The following is a 14,564-nucleotide window of genomic DNA, read 5'->3' on the forward strand; positions in this document are numbered from 1 at the left end:
AGGTAGAAATATCTTTTATCCTTAGAATATCTGAACCATCAAAAACACTTTGAAGAGAATTAACACTCTTTCCTTCCAACAATGTACAAGGCCTGGCAAAAGCTCTCTCTTGCACCTCTTCAAACTGACCTCTTGTCTCATGCTCTTCATTCTCATCTTCATTTCCCACTGTTCACTCCCACTGTTAATTTCTTTGTCCAGAATGTTCTTCCCCAACTGGGTGGAGTTCTGTCATTTTGCAGTCTACAATTCTCATAATATCAGTCGTGTCTTTAATAGGCCTTTTTTGCCCCCCCCCCCAAATAAAGTGTCACCCTCCTCCTTTCCTCCCTCTGTGTTCTCCCATTTCACACGTTGTTACAGCATCTCTAAGACTATTCAAGTCTGTGATGGTTTGCTTGTTCATTTGGTTGTTGGAATGAATGCAAAGCTAAGACTATTTCTTGGCTGCCCTTCCTTGCACTCTAGCCCAGAGTGTAACAACATCTGATGTAAAAAACACTGGTTAGAAGAATTCACTGTGAACTCCAGAACTTCTACAAATCCTCAGCATTGCACTATTGGTACATTTATTACAAAGTCTGTTCCTAAAGAATGAGTGCGAAGTAGGCAAACAAGAGAGGTAGGAATGGGGTATCTCAGGTAGTGAGGGCATTGTTAGCATGGACTACAAATGAGAGCTGTGCAGAACTGGAAACAGCTCTCTCACAGTGTCCCGGACTGCAAAATGTCAAAGATAAAAGACAGGTGTGCTTGTGTGTGTGTGTGTGTGTGTGTGTGTGTGTGTGTGTGTGTGTGTGTGAATGTGTGTGTGAGTGTGTGTGTGTGTGAATGTGTGTGTGTGTGAGTGTGTGTGTGTGTGTGTGTGTGTGTGTGTGCGTGTGCGCGCGCACACACGCGAGTGCACTGGCAGAGGGAGGCTGTAAGAGTAACTGATTTCCCAGATCACTGGGCCTTCCAGAATTCTCTGAAGGCTCATGCTTTGAGTCTCTTCCTTAAGAGTGAGATTCATCTATGACCATTTGATGGTGGATCTGATCTTAAAATCACATTTATTCTTTTCATGGCTGAACAGTTTCATCAAAATTATACTGCTAGGACATGATTGCATCTGGGAATTTATAGCATTTACAACCAACAGATGATTTGAAACACAAATAAAAGCCCCTCTTGGGTTGTTTTTCAGGGCAGTCAGATAGGAAGCAGAAGAAGCCATTTCTTTGTTCAGGGAATAGTTCCTGATATGTAGACTGGAGAATGAGAGCTGAATGTGAACATTAGGATAAATGGGTTTCATCATAAAGTAAAAGAGTATCTGGTGGTTCACTTTGTTCACTCAATGTTGTTTATTTTTCTTAACCACTTAAGGAAGGTCAACTTCTTAAACAGTTCCATGTTTACCTTTTCTATAAAATCAGGAGGGAGAAAAGCCTTTTGAAAAAAAATACCAGATACAGGAAATGGCAACATCCATATCAGAATCGAAGTACATTATCTCTACACTGATGGAACACAAGATTTCAAATCACTGTTTGTCTTCTGCCTCTGAAGCTAGAACATTATCTTTTGAGAAAGCTTCCATAATTGCATGTCTCTATTTTTTCTGATCATGGTGGATGAGAGTCTTCTCCAGAGAAAGAATCTGTCATTAAAATATAGAGGTAGGATTGATGTCTCCTGACATGAGGGTTAAATTTCAGAATTACACTTTCCCAGCACTAAAATGATCCACAATGCGAGTGGGGGGGGGGTGGAGGCTGAGGGGGGGGGGGGTGGGGGCTGCTAACACTATTTGGCCTGAGGGCCATCAGAGTCTCATCAACCTAATATTTTTCACTCAGATGTCACTAGGCAGGTCAGCACTCTAATTTCTACATGTCCGTGGCTCAGCAGGTTTCCATGTCTATAATTCATTACTCCTGTTCCCACATGAGCCAGGCTCAGCCACTCAATCCTTAACTTTTCCAGTTGCTTTTTGAGTCTTGGGAATTACTTTATTATGCTTTTGGCACAAAGGGCAAAGAGGAGCCCCCGGAAGGAAATGAATAATTCAAGATGAGTATGGGGCTAAGAGTAAAGTCAGGTCATTCAGGGCAAGATTGAAAAGTGTATTTGTACAAATAAATGAAGGAGCAGACCATAAATCTGGGTAACATCTAACTATGTGGCTTTGTAAAACTCTGCCACGATCCCTATCCTCAGAGGTTTGGATTCAAGAGTATGAGAAGCACTTATATGCTGGAGATAATAAAGCAAACAGAATAAATTATAATAGTTATATCTTGGTGAAAAATCCTTTGATGGGGCCTTTGTAAAACAAAAATTACTAGGATCACTATATATTTTTCTTTTATATTTAATAAGCCATAAAATATGAATAATTTAAAATTTGAGTATTATGATTAGCAACTGGAGATGTATTACTCAATTTGGAGATAAAATGTACAGATTTAGGCCACCTGAGGAGCCATCACCTCCCTCAATGTGTTCCTTCTACTGTTTCTACCCAGAGGCCATTTCTAAGCAATATATAGTTTTAAAACTTAGATAGGTAGTTCAAGGCAACCTGCTCTTATACTTTATTATTCTTAGCTATTAGTAATTCGTGAAATGAAACCTCAGAACATCTGGACTTATTTCAGCTGAATGCCCAACTTCTAGCACAGCACAAATTACTTTCTGGGCTCTCATTGGGTACTGCACATTCGCAGAAGTGCTGTGGTAACAAAGGGCTCATCTATGGAGACTAAACCGGCCACATGCACTTAAAGAGAAATATTTTTAGCTGGTTCCACAGTTCTGCTGAGCCCATTGTTTAGATACTGCAGGCTTAAATATCTGTTGTTAGAAGGAGCTGATTCCACGGGTTTAGATAATTTAAACCAAGAATTGTCTAGGCCTGAAACAGCACGATGGTGAGAATCAACACTTTAATGGTCATTGTTATTTGTGCATCTGTGTGTACCTGTGAGTATTCGTGTGTGTGTGTGTGTGTGTGTGTGTGTGTGTGTGTGTGTGTGTGCAGATTTAGGTGCATGTGCACATTTGCCTGAGGCTAGAGAACAAACTTGGAGGCTGGGGGTGTTGTGTCGGGTACCGTGCACGTTTATTTTTTTAGGATAGGATCTCTTTCTTCCTAGTTGAGCATCCCCACATAGGCCAGGCTGGCTGGCTTGTGAATCTGAGTCCACTGTCTCTGCATTTCAAGCACATGGATCACAAGAGTGTGCTACCATGCCCTGATTTAATAATACTTTTTCAACATAGTTTCTTGGGGATGAACACAGGCTCTCATGTTTTTTAGGTAAACACTTTACCAACTTCAAAGCCCTTACAATTATTATTTTTGGAGCACCAAGTATCTATCACACAGCAAAAATGGTAACATGAGTGACTGGCTTCATTACTGTATCAACAGAGGTAAAAAGCTGAGCAATATTTTACAGTTATGTGGTATCTTGGGGTCTACTGAACATCTCTCTCTCTGCACAGAACATTGTTTTTCACAGTGATAATACAGAAATCCCCAAATCTAAGCTTCAGGTGGAAGTCTACTGAATGCTAAAAAAACTGACAGCAGGATCACATCTGTCATGTTTTCTACATTTCTGCATTACAGATCTTAAAATAAAATTAAATCACTAAATACCAACTCTGCTGTATGCCAGGGCCTCCAATTACTGGTGGAATTTGTTGGTAACACTAAGAAAAAATTAAACACCCCAAACCTATAATTCTACTATAAATGGACATACAGCAATAAAGTAATGTTTTGATTTGTTAATCTTCACCTGTATAATCTAGTTTACAATGAGAGTCTTCAGGGTATTTTTGGGTGGAAGCCAGCATTATTCTAAGCCAAGCAAAGGGTTGTAGAACCAATCTGTCATGCAGCAAACATAATATTTATACAACCTCTCCCTCTTCTGCACCAGCTCAGGCTGTGCTGATGGAGTGACTGAAGTTTTTGAAGGAGCAGACTGACCACATGACACAAGGGGATATGGGTTCTCCCTCTGCCTTGGGTTTGATTTCCTAAGTCTACTGCCTGTTAGGTATGCTTCTAGGTAAGTAACTTGTCTCTGTAAACCTCAACTCTTCATGCATTAGATATTACCGCCTACCTTTGAGAGTGCAGAGAAATTTAAGTAGAAATTACAAAAGCTTATAGTAAATGTTCAGAGACTTCACTATATGCAAGGAACAGTTTTGAAGGCCTGGGCACATAGTCATTCATTTGGTTATTACAATATCCCTAGAAGGTAATAAAAGACTGGTGAAATCCTCATTTTATACATGTGGAAATCAAGACTAGGTTTCAGCAAACCTGGCTTACAGAGAGTAGAAATGCTTGGCAGGTGAAACATCTGTGCTTAAAACTGGGTGCTTTGGTTCTGGAGTTCTCTCTCCTGTTCTATATATTTTGACTGCCTTGCATTTCCTATCAACCAGGGCCACCCCATCCTTTCTGGATTATTTACCAATGTTGGAGAATATAGCACATAAAACTACAGTTTAAAAAGTTAAAATATGAAACTATCATGGAGCTTATTTAAGGTTTCATTTGTTCTGACCCAACAGGTATCATGCAAATGAAAGCCAGCTGGAAATAGAAAAATTCTGCTTCCTTCCCCTTCTCTGAAGAACGAAGTTCATGTAAAAGGAGGGACATTCATTCTAGAGGCACTGCTCTGGGAGTGAGAAGATCTAGAGGAAATATCTGGGCAAGGTCTGTGTGATAGAAAAGCCCACCCCCCCCCAAAGCTCAGATAAGGAACCCAGAGAAAAATAAATGCCTGGTGGCTTAGGGTCTCAAAGCCTTCCTTGATTTCTACTTCCTTCTTCAGGTTCAAGCACCACCTCCCTTCTTCAGAACCTGTAATTTGGATTGTTGAGGCTTTCTCTCCAGACCTTCTTAGCAAGAGGAGGAATAGACACGGCCTCCTGTACTTCTCCTTCCTCTCGATCCTCCCCTCATTTCCAACCATTCCTATCCTGCTTCAGACTTCTTGATCGTCAACATCTATCACATCCAAAGACTGTTTTGATTGTCATCTCCTTTCTAACTACTGGAAGGAGAAAGATCCTCAAAAATCTCTTCTTTTAATTGCCCTTCTTGAGGACAATTAAAAGAAGGACAGAAATTGTGAGGGAAAGGCAACAGGCACATCAAAAAATAAAAACCACCATGCTGAATTGAAAATAAAAAGAATCCGAGGAGGTTACTGTTTTGGTAGCTACTTAGGAGAAAGCGTGAAGGTTTAATAAGAGAGAAAGGATTTCCTAAGGAGGCCTGGGAGGCTTTTCATGCCTTCTTTGGCCAAAAGAGCTAGGGACCAAGGGTTTTGTCCCCAAGGCATCAGAAGGAGGTCAGCATGCCTTCTTAAAGTAGCCAATCCCAACAAGTACACTCAAAGCTGTCCACTGAATATTGCAACTGTCTTTGGTTTATTGAACTCAGTCAAATTAGATTTATTCTGGGAACAGATGCAAATTATAAGGCAATTCTACAAGATAAAAGCTACTGCATCCTGAAGATACTAATTCTTCCGGCAGTAAATACATGCATTAGGTATAAACAGAGACAAGGCAGTGTTCACAGTGGCTTTCATCAGAGGATAAAAGACCTGTGGCGAATTGTAGCTCTCTGAAATTTCATTCCAAATGAAAATAATAAATAACAGACCCAAATCTTTTTCATTATCAAGCTACAGGTTTCTCTACCCTGTGCACACCACATCTTCCTTTGCAGCAAGTCTGTGATGAAAATGGTGAGTGCATGAAGAGTCTTCCAGGTCTGCTTCTCACTACCCTGGCATAGGCTTGGCACTAGGATGCAGGATGGCTCAGAGTCACTGTGGTGTCTGTCAAAACAAACTTCTGGATCCATACCCACTGACTGAATCAGCACAGGGACAGGTTTCTATAATGAAAACCCACTTTAGACAGTTTTACTGGTCACTGTCGATCCATTCACAGGAACAATGCAGAAGCATCAAAATTCAGAGCAGAGCAGACAAGCAATAAATCAGGACAAACACAGAAATACTTTTCAATACATTTTCAAGAAATATTTTTAAAAATATGCACATTTTTAATTTTCAAGTTGTTTCATGTAGTGTGTGTGTGTGTGTGTGTGTGTGTGTGTATGTGTGTGCAAGGAGGGAAGAAATGGTAAAATCTTGCTTTATAGTCCAATCCAGCCTTGAACTTGCTTCTCCTCTGCCTCTCCCTCTCAAATGCTTGAGTTATTATGTGTCACTATATCCAGCTCAAGTGGTCTTTTATCATAACAAGTTTAAAGCATTTTAAAAAACCAAGATATATGACCAGATCAAAATTTTTCCAAAAATTTAAGCTACTAGGTAATAGTTAATTGTGAGAAAATACAGTGCATATCAAAAAGTAAACCTTGGGCCACAATTTGAATGTCAGGAACACTCACTAAGGCCTACTCTCATCCTAGTTTAAAGGTAAGGCAATAGAAGTGGGATTGTTATCAAGAAAAACAAGCCAGGTGTGGTGGTGCACACCTTTAGTCCTATCACTCAGCAGGCAAATAGCCAGATCTCTATTAGTTCAAATCCAGACTGGTCTACATAGTGAGTTCTAGGACTGTCAGAACTATCTAGACAGGTACTGTTTCAAAATAAATAAATAAATAAGATTTTAAAAAAAGAAGAAAAAAAAAAAAGGAAATTAGACAATAGTGCTGGTGTTCCGTACCGGGGAGATCTCGGCTCAGTGGGTGAGAATTCTGTTTACACGGCATGACGACCTGAATCTTACTCCTCACAAACCACATAGAAGATGTGTATCCACAGTATTAGTTATCTCAACATTCCTACAGGGAGATGGAAGATAGAGACAGGAAAATCTCTGGAAACTGAAAGGCCAGCTACCTTGGCATAAGCAGTTAAAAATCCAAAAAAGAGACCCTAACTCAAGGTAGAAGGTCAGAATTGACACCAGAGAGGATACTCCATCCCTACACATGCTCTGAGGCTTGTGCATAGCTAGATTCACACCCATGAATATCCATGTACACACACACAAATAGGCATATACAGACACACATACATGAAAGAATAGGACTGTTGAGATAGCTTAATCAGTAAAGTGTGGTGGTATTGTGTTCCCCGAAATATTGTGCACGCTAATAAATTTATCTGGGGTCAGAGACAGGACAGCCACAATATTAAACATAGAGGTTAGGCAGTGTTAGGACATGCCTTTAATCCTAGCATTCCAGAGGCAGAAATCCCTCTGGATCTCTGTGAGTTCAAGGTCACGTTGGAAACAGCCAGGCATGGTGACACACGCCTTTAATCCCAGAAGTGAGCCTTTAATCCCAGGGAGTGAGGGCAGAAAGCAGAAAGGTATATAAGACATGAGGACCAGGAACTAGCAGCTTTTAGCAGGTTAAGCTTTTAGGCTTTGAGCAGCACAGTTCAGCTGAGATTCATTCTGGATGAGGACTCAGAGGCTTCCAGTCTGAGGAAACGGGATCAGCTGAGGAATTGGCGAGGTGAGGAAGCTGTGGCTTGTTCTGCTTCTCTGATCTTCCAACATTCACCCCAATACCTGGCCTCAGGTTTGATTTAATTAATAAGACCTTTTAGGATTCCTGCTACAGTAAAGTATTTGCTGAGCAGGCATGAGGGTTCTATGCCTACATCACACAGGGGTAAAAGCTAGGCATGCTGTGTGTACTTTTAAACCCAGCACTGAAACAGCAGAGACAAAGAGATCACTGGGGTTTGCTGGCCATCCAGCCCATTATGCTTTTTGAGCTCCAGGTCAGTTAGAGACTCTATCTCAATAAAACTCAAGGTGGAAAGACAGAAAAATAATGCCCAAAATCATCTCTAGCATCCACAAATAAGCACATAAAGAGACAACAATATAGACACACACTCACACAGAGATACACACAGACACACAGATCCCCCCCCACACACACACACCAGTGACAGCATGTGTCAAGAAGGCTGGGATCTGAAGTAGCATCTGGGTCCAAATCCCATCAATGTGTATCAATCCTGCCTAACATCTTTTATATTCCCTATATGTACATGTCAGCTTCTTCCCATCACCATCCAATTCTAAAGTTTTTCCACTTGGAAAATTAAGAAATCAAGGTTCACAGTTAAGAGGATGCCCCAGACTGGCAAAGTTAGTAAGATAGAGAGCTCAACTTCCTATGGCACCTCTGACAGATGTCAAGGCACATCAACTTTCAGACTTTGCTGCCAGCTAAGTGTCCTCTATGTGCACTAAACTACAAAATGGCTAGACCTCCATATCATGTGTAAGACCTCCTGATCCAGGGAACTAAAAACAGCCACAGGCAACAGGAGATTGAAAATAAGTTTTAACAACATTTCTTTAAAGAACTCCTTTTTTTCTGCTGCAGCAATCTAGAATGTAAATGTTAATATTTCAACATTTATTAACACATGCTTCCTATTACATTAAAAGCATAAAATTAAACCTTTAAGTACAACACCCAAGCATCACAAACATGGAACACTATGTACAAGCATGGTCTATAGATTGAGATTACCCACCAGGAGTAAACCTCTCCCCTTAACATACCCAACGCATCCTCCACCCATGTAACAGCCTCAGAGAAAATGATTCACACTAAGCTTATAAGAAAGCCTTCCTTTTACAGGAATGAGTACACCTTAGGGCTTTGGTTTGGCTAGAATTACACTCAGGATTAGGAGTTAGCGTTGTGGGATATTTTGATCATACTCTGACACTCTGGAGACTGACAATAAAGTTTACTTTGAATCAGAGAGCAGAGTTAGCTACAAGCTGACTAAAATTAGCCATAGAGGTTTTAGAGAACCGAGGACATATGGCAAGACACGAGAAATAGTAGCGAGGGGCTTAGAGAGATGTGCAGCCTTTTTGTTTACAGAAGGAGAGGGAGAGGTCACTGGTTACTTCTCCATTGCTTCTCTGATCAGTCAGGTTCTTAGCCCAATATCTGACTCTTGAGTTTTTACTAATAAAATAATAATTACATAAACACTTCAATTTACGAACATATTTTATAGAAAATTTAGTCTGATACTCATAATATAGGGAATATTTCATAGAAACTTCAGAAAACCTCGATGCCTGGATGTACAATGGAAAACAGATGAACATCAATTGCTACTTTCTGGGGACTAATGATAGAAACTAAGGAGCAGAGAATGGCCTCAGTACAAAAAGTCATTGTGTCTCCGTTTGACTCACTTCAAGTAAAACATTCCTCTTTTCCCCTCCCCTCCCCTCTCCTCCCCTCTTCCCTCCTCCCCTCCCCTCCCCTCCCCTCCCCTCTCCTCTTCTCTCCCCTCTCTTTTCCTATTGTTTAGGGTGAAGATCACTGCAAAAACATTCAGATTAACAAGGGAAAACAGAAGCACATTCACTTGATTAAGTTTGATATGCTGAGAGAAGCTTCAGACACAAAGACCTAAAGAAACAGGGAAAGCATTTTTATGGACAGAAGTGGGATCGGAAAAGGAAGCAGCACTCTGATCTAACAGCAATATCCTGGGGTGGCTTAGTGAGGTCTGCTTGTTCAGAGTCTTCACAGCTTACCAGAAAAAAGCAGGGCCCTTCTGGAGGGAGTGTCTTATGTCTACTTTTGGGGTAGATAGGTCAGGAAATTCTTTTATGGCCTACTTCAAAGTTGAATGGCAGAACAAGGCTGGAGAGTGAACCTTCCTCCTGCCACAGTTTTCCCAGTTTCCTTCATCTTAAACAATCCCAGGGTCATCTTCCTGGATAACATGTTCTAAGCTCCATCGATAATGGTAGAATCCAAAAATCATAAAGTGCATATATACTCCCTGGAGACTAAGGAAACAACATAAAAAATGAACATATATAAACAAACACATGTGTAAGAGACGATGAAGAATTTCTCGACAGGAATCCAGCTAGGCAACAGGACAGGGAGCATGATGTTTGCCAGCATAGCTTGGGTGGGTGCAGGGAAGGGCTGAGTAGCTGACAGAGGAGACAGAGATTACTTCTTAGCCCTGCAGGGTGTCCAGATCACTGCACTGATCATCTGGTGCCTGGCAGTGTTCTACTTTTAAACTTGAGAAGAAAACCGAATAATCAATTGTGAAATAAGAGGTCACTTTTTACTTCAATATTTCCTTTTCCTTGTTACATGGGTCTTACTGAGTAAGCTAGGCCACCCTGCGTGTTGCTAGGCAGAATCTAAAGCCTCAGGAAAAAAAATTCCTGAAGTGCCATCATGTTCAAGAGGCTAACTCAGTGGTGTACCTTCATTAACAATAACAACACTTGCTTCAGGGGAAGAGACCATCACTGGGCTTATTGCTATTACTACCTGGCATGAGACAAAAGTGGTTCAGAACTCAGACATCAGATACAGTACTGAGAATCTCACACACAGGCAAAGAAACAGAAAAAGGGATAGGCCCCACGCTTTTCACGTTAGGCTGTTGAACCTCCCTTCAAAATTCAAAACATGAACCATTCCCAGCCTCAGCCCAGAACTTTCAAATGATACAAGTGGGTTCTGAAGGTGTCGCGCTGCTCCCTGGGGAAGCTGAAGGGCTGCAGGCCCAGGTTCCATGCATCCTGGTTACCTGAACACCATCACTGACCACTCTGCTCCCTGGAGAGGCTGCAGGCCCAGGTTCCATGCATCCTGGTTACCTGAACACCATCACTGACCACTCTGCTCCATGGAGAGGCTGCAGGACCAGGTTCCATGCATCCTGATTACCTGAACACCATCACTGACCACTCTGCTCCCTGGAGAGGCTGCAGGCCCAGGTTCCATGCATCCTGGTTACCTGAACACCATCACTGACCACTCTGCTCCATGGAGAGGCTGCAGGACCAGGTTCCATGCATCCTGGTTACCTGAACACCATCACTGACTACTCTGCTCCATGGAGAGGCTGCAGGACCAGGTTCCATGCATCCTGGTTACCTGAACACCATCACTGACTACTCTGCTCCATGGAGAGGCTGCAGGACCAGGTTCCATGCTTCCTGGTTACCTGAACACCATCACTGACCACTCTGCTCCATGGAGAGGCTGCAGGACCAGGTTCCATGTATCCTGGTTACCTAAACACCATCACTGAGTTACTTTGTCACCAGAAAGTCACATGCTGCAAAGTACCCATCTTCTGAGATCAGCCTGTGTATAGTAACGGACGTTCCCGCCCTGTCACGGCAGTATGAGTTAGGAGGGTTAATGAGAACAACGCTGAGGTTATTTGTGGTGGTGGCTGTACCGTTTAGCTGACACTCAAGTAAAGTTTCATGCAATGTGGTGTAAACATCACAGTTTGACACCCACAGAATATACACTTCTATATAGAAGGACTTGGTGTGACAGAATAGCTAACAAAAGTTTACTACCTACTGAAGGTGGAGTGTACGTGGGATGTGAGTGTGTGTGCATGTGTGTACGTGTGTGTATGTGTGGTGTGGTATGTGTGTGATAAATTTTTCTTTATGCATGGTATTCCACAAGGGATGTGAGTTGACCCCACAAATTTATTCTGGGGAAAAGCTGTGATCAGGCTGGAAACAACAAAAAAGTTTTCAAAACATAATATGCTTATTTTAAAGAAAAAAGATAGAATTGTTTATAGAAATCAGCTTAAGCTAAACAATGCTGGTTATGGTAAGTACATTCAATAATTGATATATGGTGCTTTATTTATAAATCAGTGCATCATCAGCACCATTAAAGCTAGCAAAAACATGACACCCTGGTCAGATAAGTGGGACACTGTGGAGTCTGAGACCCCATAGCCATGCTGCTTAGCCCTGCTGGACTCAATGCTTACTCGTCTCCTTTAAAGGATTACATTAAAAAAAATCTCCATCCCCCAAGTACGTAACATCTCTATCAACCACAAGAGAGAGCCATTAGCAGTCACATCTATATTATCCTTCTCCTGGCCCCTAGGAACTTCTAAGTTCCCTTTTCCCACCTATTCAAGTCCCTTTGTATACCAAATAACTTAAATGCCCTCTTTAGAATTGTGAAATAAAATCTTGAGAGCACATAATCTAACCGTTCCCATAAAATTCAGCTATGTTTATCAGTCTATATGTTCCACTACACAGCTGCGCATTCTTCCATGCGTTAGTTCTGCCTTTAGTACTTTCAATGGTTTCTGAAACTTCACCAAACAGCAATCCAGTGCATTTGAAATTTACATTTGAATTCTGAGTTTTCAAACTCTGCTAGCCAAGCTTGAATATCTATGCATTGTATTTCAAGAATCACTTTCAAAGCAAAGACACTGGTATCCTCTTGTAGCATATGCATATTTGGATGCTTAACATAGCAATGGACAGGGGAAGGGATAGAAGCGTAATGCCCCTCAGGTGTTTTCCATGTCATGTGTTTGGAGAAACTGGGGCTACTCTTTTGATCATTAGGAATTTGCTAGCTTTCCCTTTGAGACATTCATTCACCATGAAACTTGCCAGATATCCTATTTCCAAACTCCCACAAAGGAACCATGTTCATTTGGTTTGACTTAGTGCTTAGTTACCCTGCCAGTCAAGGCCAGCCGTAAAACCCAAAAGCTTCATTTCACTGTATGGCATCAGCAGCATAATATGACTTGCTTCTTATTTCCACCACCAGAAACTCAGCCTTCTCTGTCACTTAAGCATTGAACCCAACCACACAGGAATTCAGGTTTGTGTGAAAGAAGCTGGACTCTTGCTTCATAACCAGCAGGATTTTTTAGTTCTGTCCTTTTGCTGTGATTAGAGGCCTTCATAATAAATCCTCCCTTTCTCTCTAGTATACTTCAAAACCGTTTTGAACTCCATTGATCCCATTAAGTTTGAACTTTGGTATTTAGCTGCTAGAGATAAGAGAAATGTGTGGGCATGAAGAGAAAACGGGCCAAGGGACCAGGAGGGAAAGGAGGCACACACCTGGTACACAACAGATGTCCCTTTCCTGAAGACGTGAAATTAAATTGTGTGCAGAACTAAAGATATACCAGGTGCTCTAGTCTATACAGGATGCATAAAACCCACGAGAAGTTGATGTACTCTGCCCTGTTCTGTTTTAGGACTCCTCGATTTAGTTTCTGTTTTAGCACTTGCACAGTAATAATTTTACTACAAAGGGTAAATGTCTTGTAAACTAATGGGAAACATACTGTTTGGCACAGTTTATAATGTCAGGATTTATGGCTCTAACACTGAGGGTCTCTCTGACCTCGAAGATAACATAATGAAACAGCAATGTGCTGCAAATGACTCGTTGTGATTTTTTATTAGTTTCCATAATCGCCCCTTATTAATTTGTATGCACATAATACGCACTCACCTTCACAGTCTGTCCAGCTTCAGGACCATCCTAGAAGGAGGAGAAAGAAAGAAAAAGGGTTGAGGTGAGAACTGACTGATGATATTGCCTGCTCATTCAGAAATATTGCTCATTAATAATTTAGATCCAATTTCATTGTGTGTTAATTTGTAGTATTCCCATGGGGACCATTCATTTTGAATGTGTGGGACCAGGCAGAGCTCCACTACCTTCTGAGTGAGGAGTTATGTATAAAATGATATGAATTATACAGCAAGTCACTCCTTCCTACTTTTCATGCTCTGTGCTTTCAGCTATGGTTTTAATCACATTAAAGGTAAGGCTAAAAGTGTTTGGGGAGGCAAAGTACTACAGTTCGGTTATCTTTAAATCAGAAATAATTTAATTAATATCTAATTAAATTTCTCCTCTAGAAATCAACCAAGCAAGAAGACAAGGCATTTAGATGGGCACAGTCCTTTCAAGCTCTTATGACCTTGAGACAGAAAAATCGAAGTGACTGTCACGAGTGGACCTTATCCACGTACCTCTTCCCCCTCCCAGGGTATTGTCATTGTCATAGCTGAAATTGAGTACACGGGCCCAGTCTCCAAGCACCTTCAAAGGGAAAGCAGATGCTCCGGGTAGAAGGTGGCAAACTTCTCTGTAATTAAAAATTTCAAAATAGAATTCCCACTCTGTGGTTTTGGCTAAATATACCTCTCAGTGAACCTGACTAGTAGGAAGGATCCATGCCCCACTAGCACAACTCTGACATGTATATTAAACCTGTTCAAACCTGAACCATAACCCATTAGTGGCTTATGGAGGCAACCCATCGTTTCCAACCGGTGCTTAAGAAGAAAGCATAACAGGACCAAAGCTGTTAGGATGTAGATGATGGGTTAAGGTTATTCTGTGAAACTCCAGCTCTTTATCGTTATAGGTGCATGTGTGTGTGAGGGGAGGGGTACACAGGATTGTTACACACCCACACATTACTGTGAAGTGAGAGGTCTGGGGAGCCAGACCGGAGCCATGACAGGTTTCTAATAGCCCTGGCAGACCAGGCCTTAGTTTCGGTTTACTGGAACTGGCTGAAGCTGAGCAAACGGTTCTTGGGAAGACCACAACTCAGGGAACAATCAGAACGTACCCCAGAGCCTTCTGCAGGCTCAGCAGGCACCCCCAAGCCCCTTCTGCTGGCTCAGCAGATGCTCCCTGCCTT

The 14,564-nt window shown here is 41.6% G+C and overlaps 1 protein-coding gene across 4 annotated transcripts in view; it reads right to left on the reverse strand.

Moving 5' to 3' along the window:
- Fhit (fragile histidine triad diadenosine triphosphatase) overlaps positions 1-14,564 on the reverse strand; it is a 1,516,285-nt gene that overhangs the window by 297,405 nt on the left and 1,204,316 nt on the right. For all 4 annotated transcript variants that reach the window (XM_037208798.1, XM_028880540.2, XM_028880544.2 and 1 more), the window contains one exon: positions 13,358-13,387. In XM_037208798.1, coding sequence (XP_037064693.1) covers positions 13,358-13,387 — 30 coding nt within the window. The remainder of the gene's footprint in view (positions 1-13,357; positions 13,388-14,564) is intronic.

Source organism: Peromyscus leucopus, chromosome 9 (assembly GCF_004664715.2).
Source record: "Peromyscus leucopus breed LL Stock chromosome 9, UCI_PerLeu_2.1, whole genome shotgun sequence".
NCBI classification, from domain to species: domain Eukaryota; kingdom Metazoa; phylum Chordata; class Mammalia; order Rodentia; family Cricetidae; genus Peromyscus; species Peromyscus leucopus.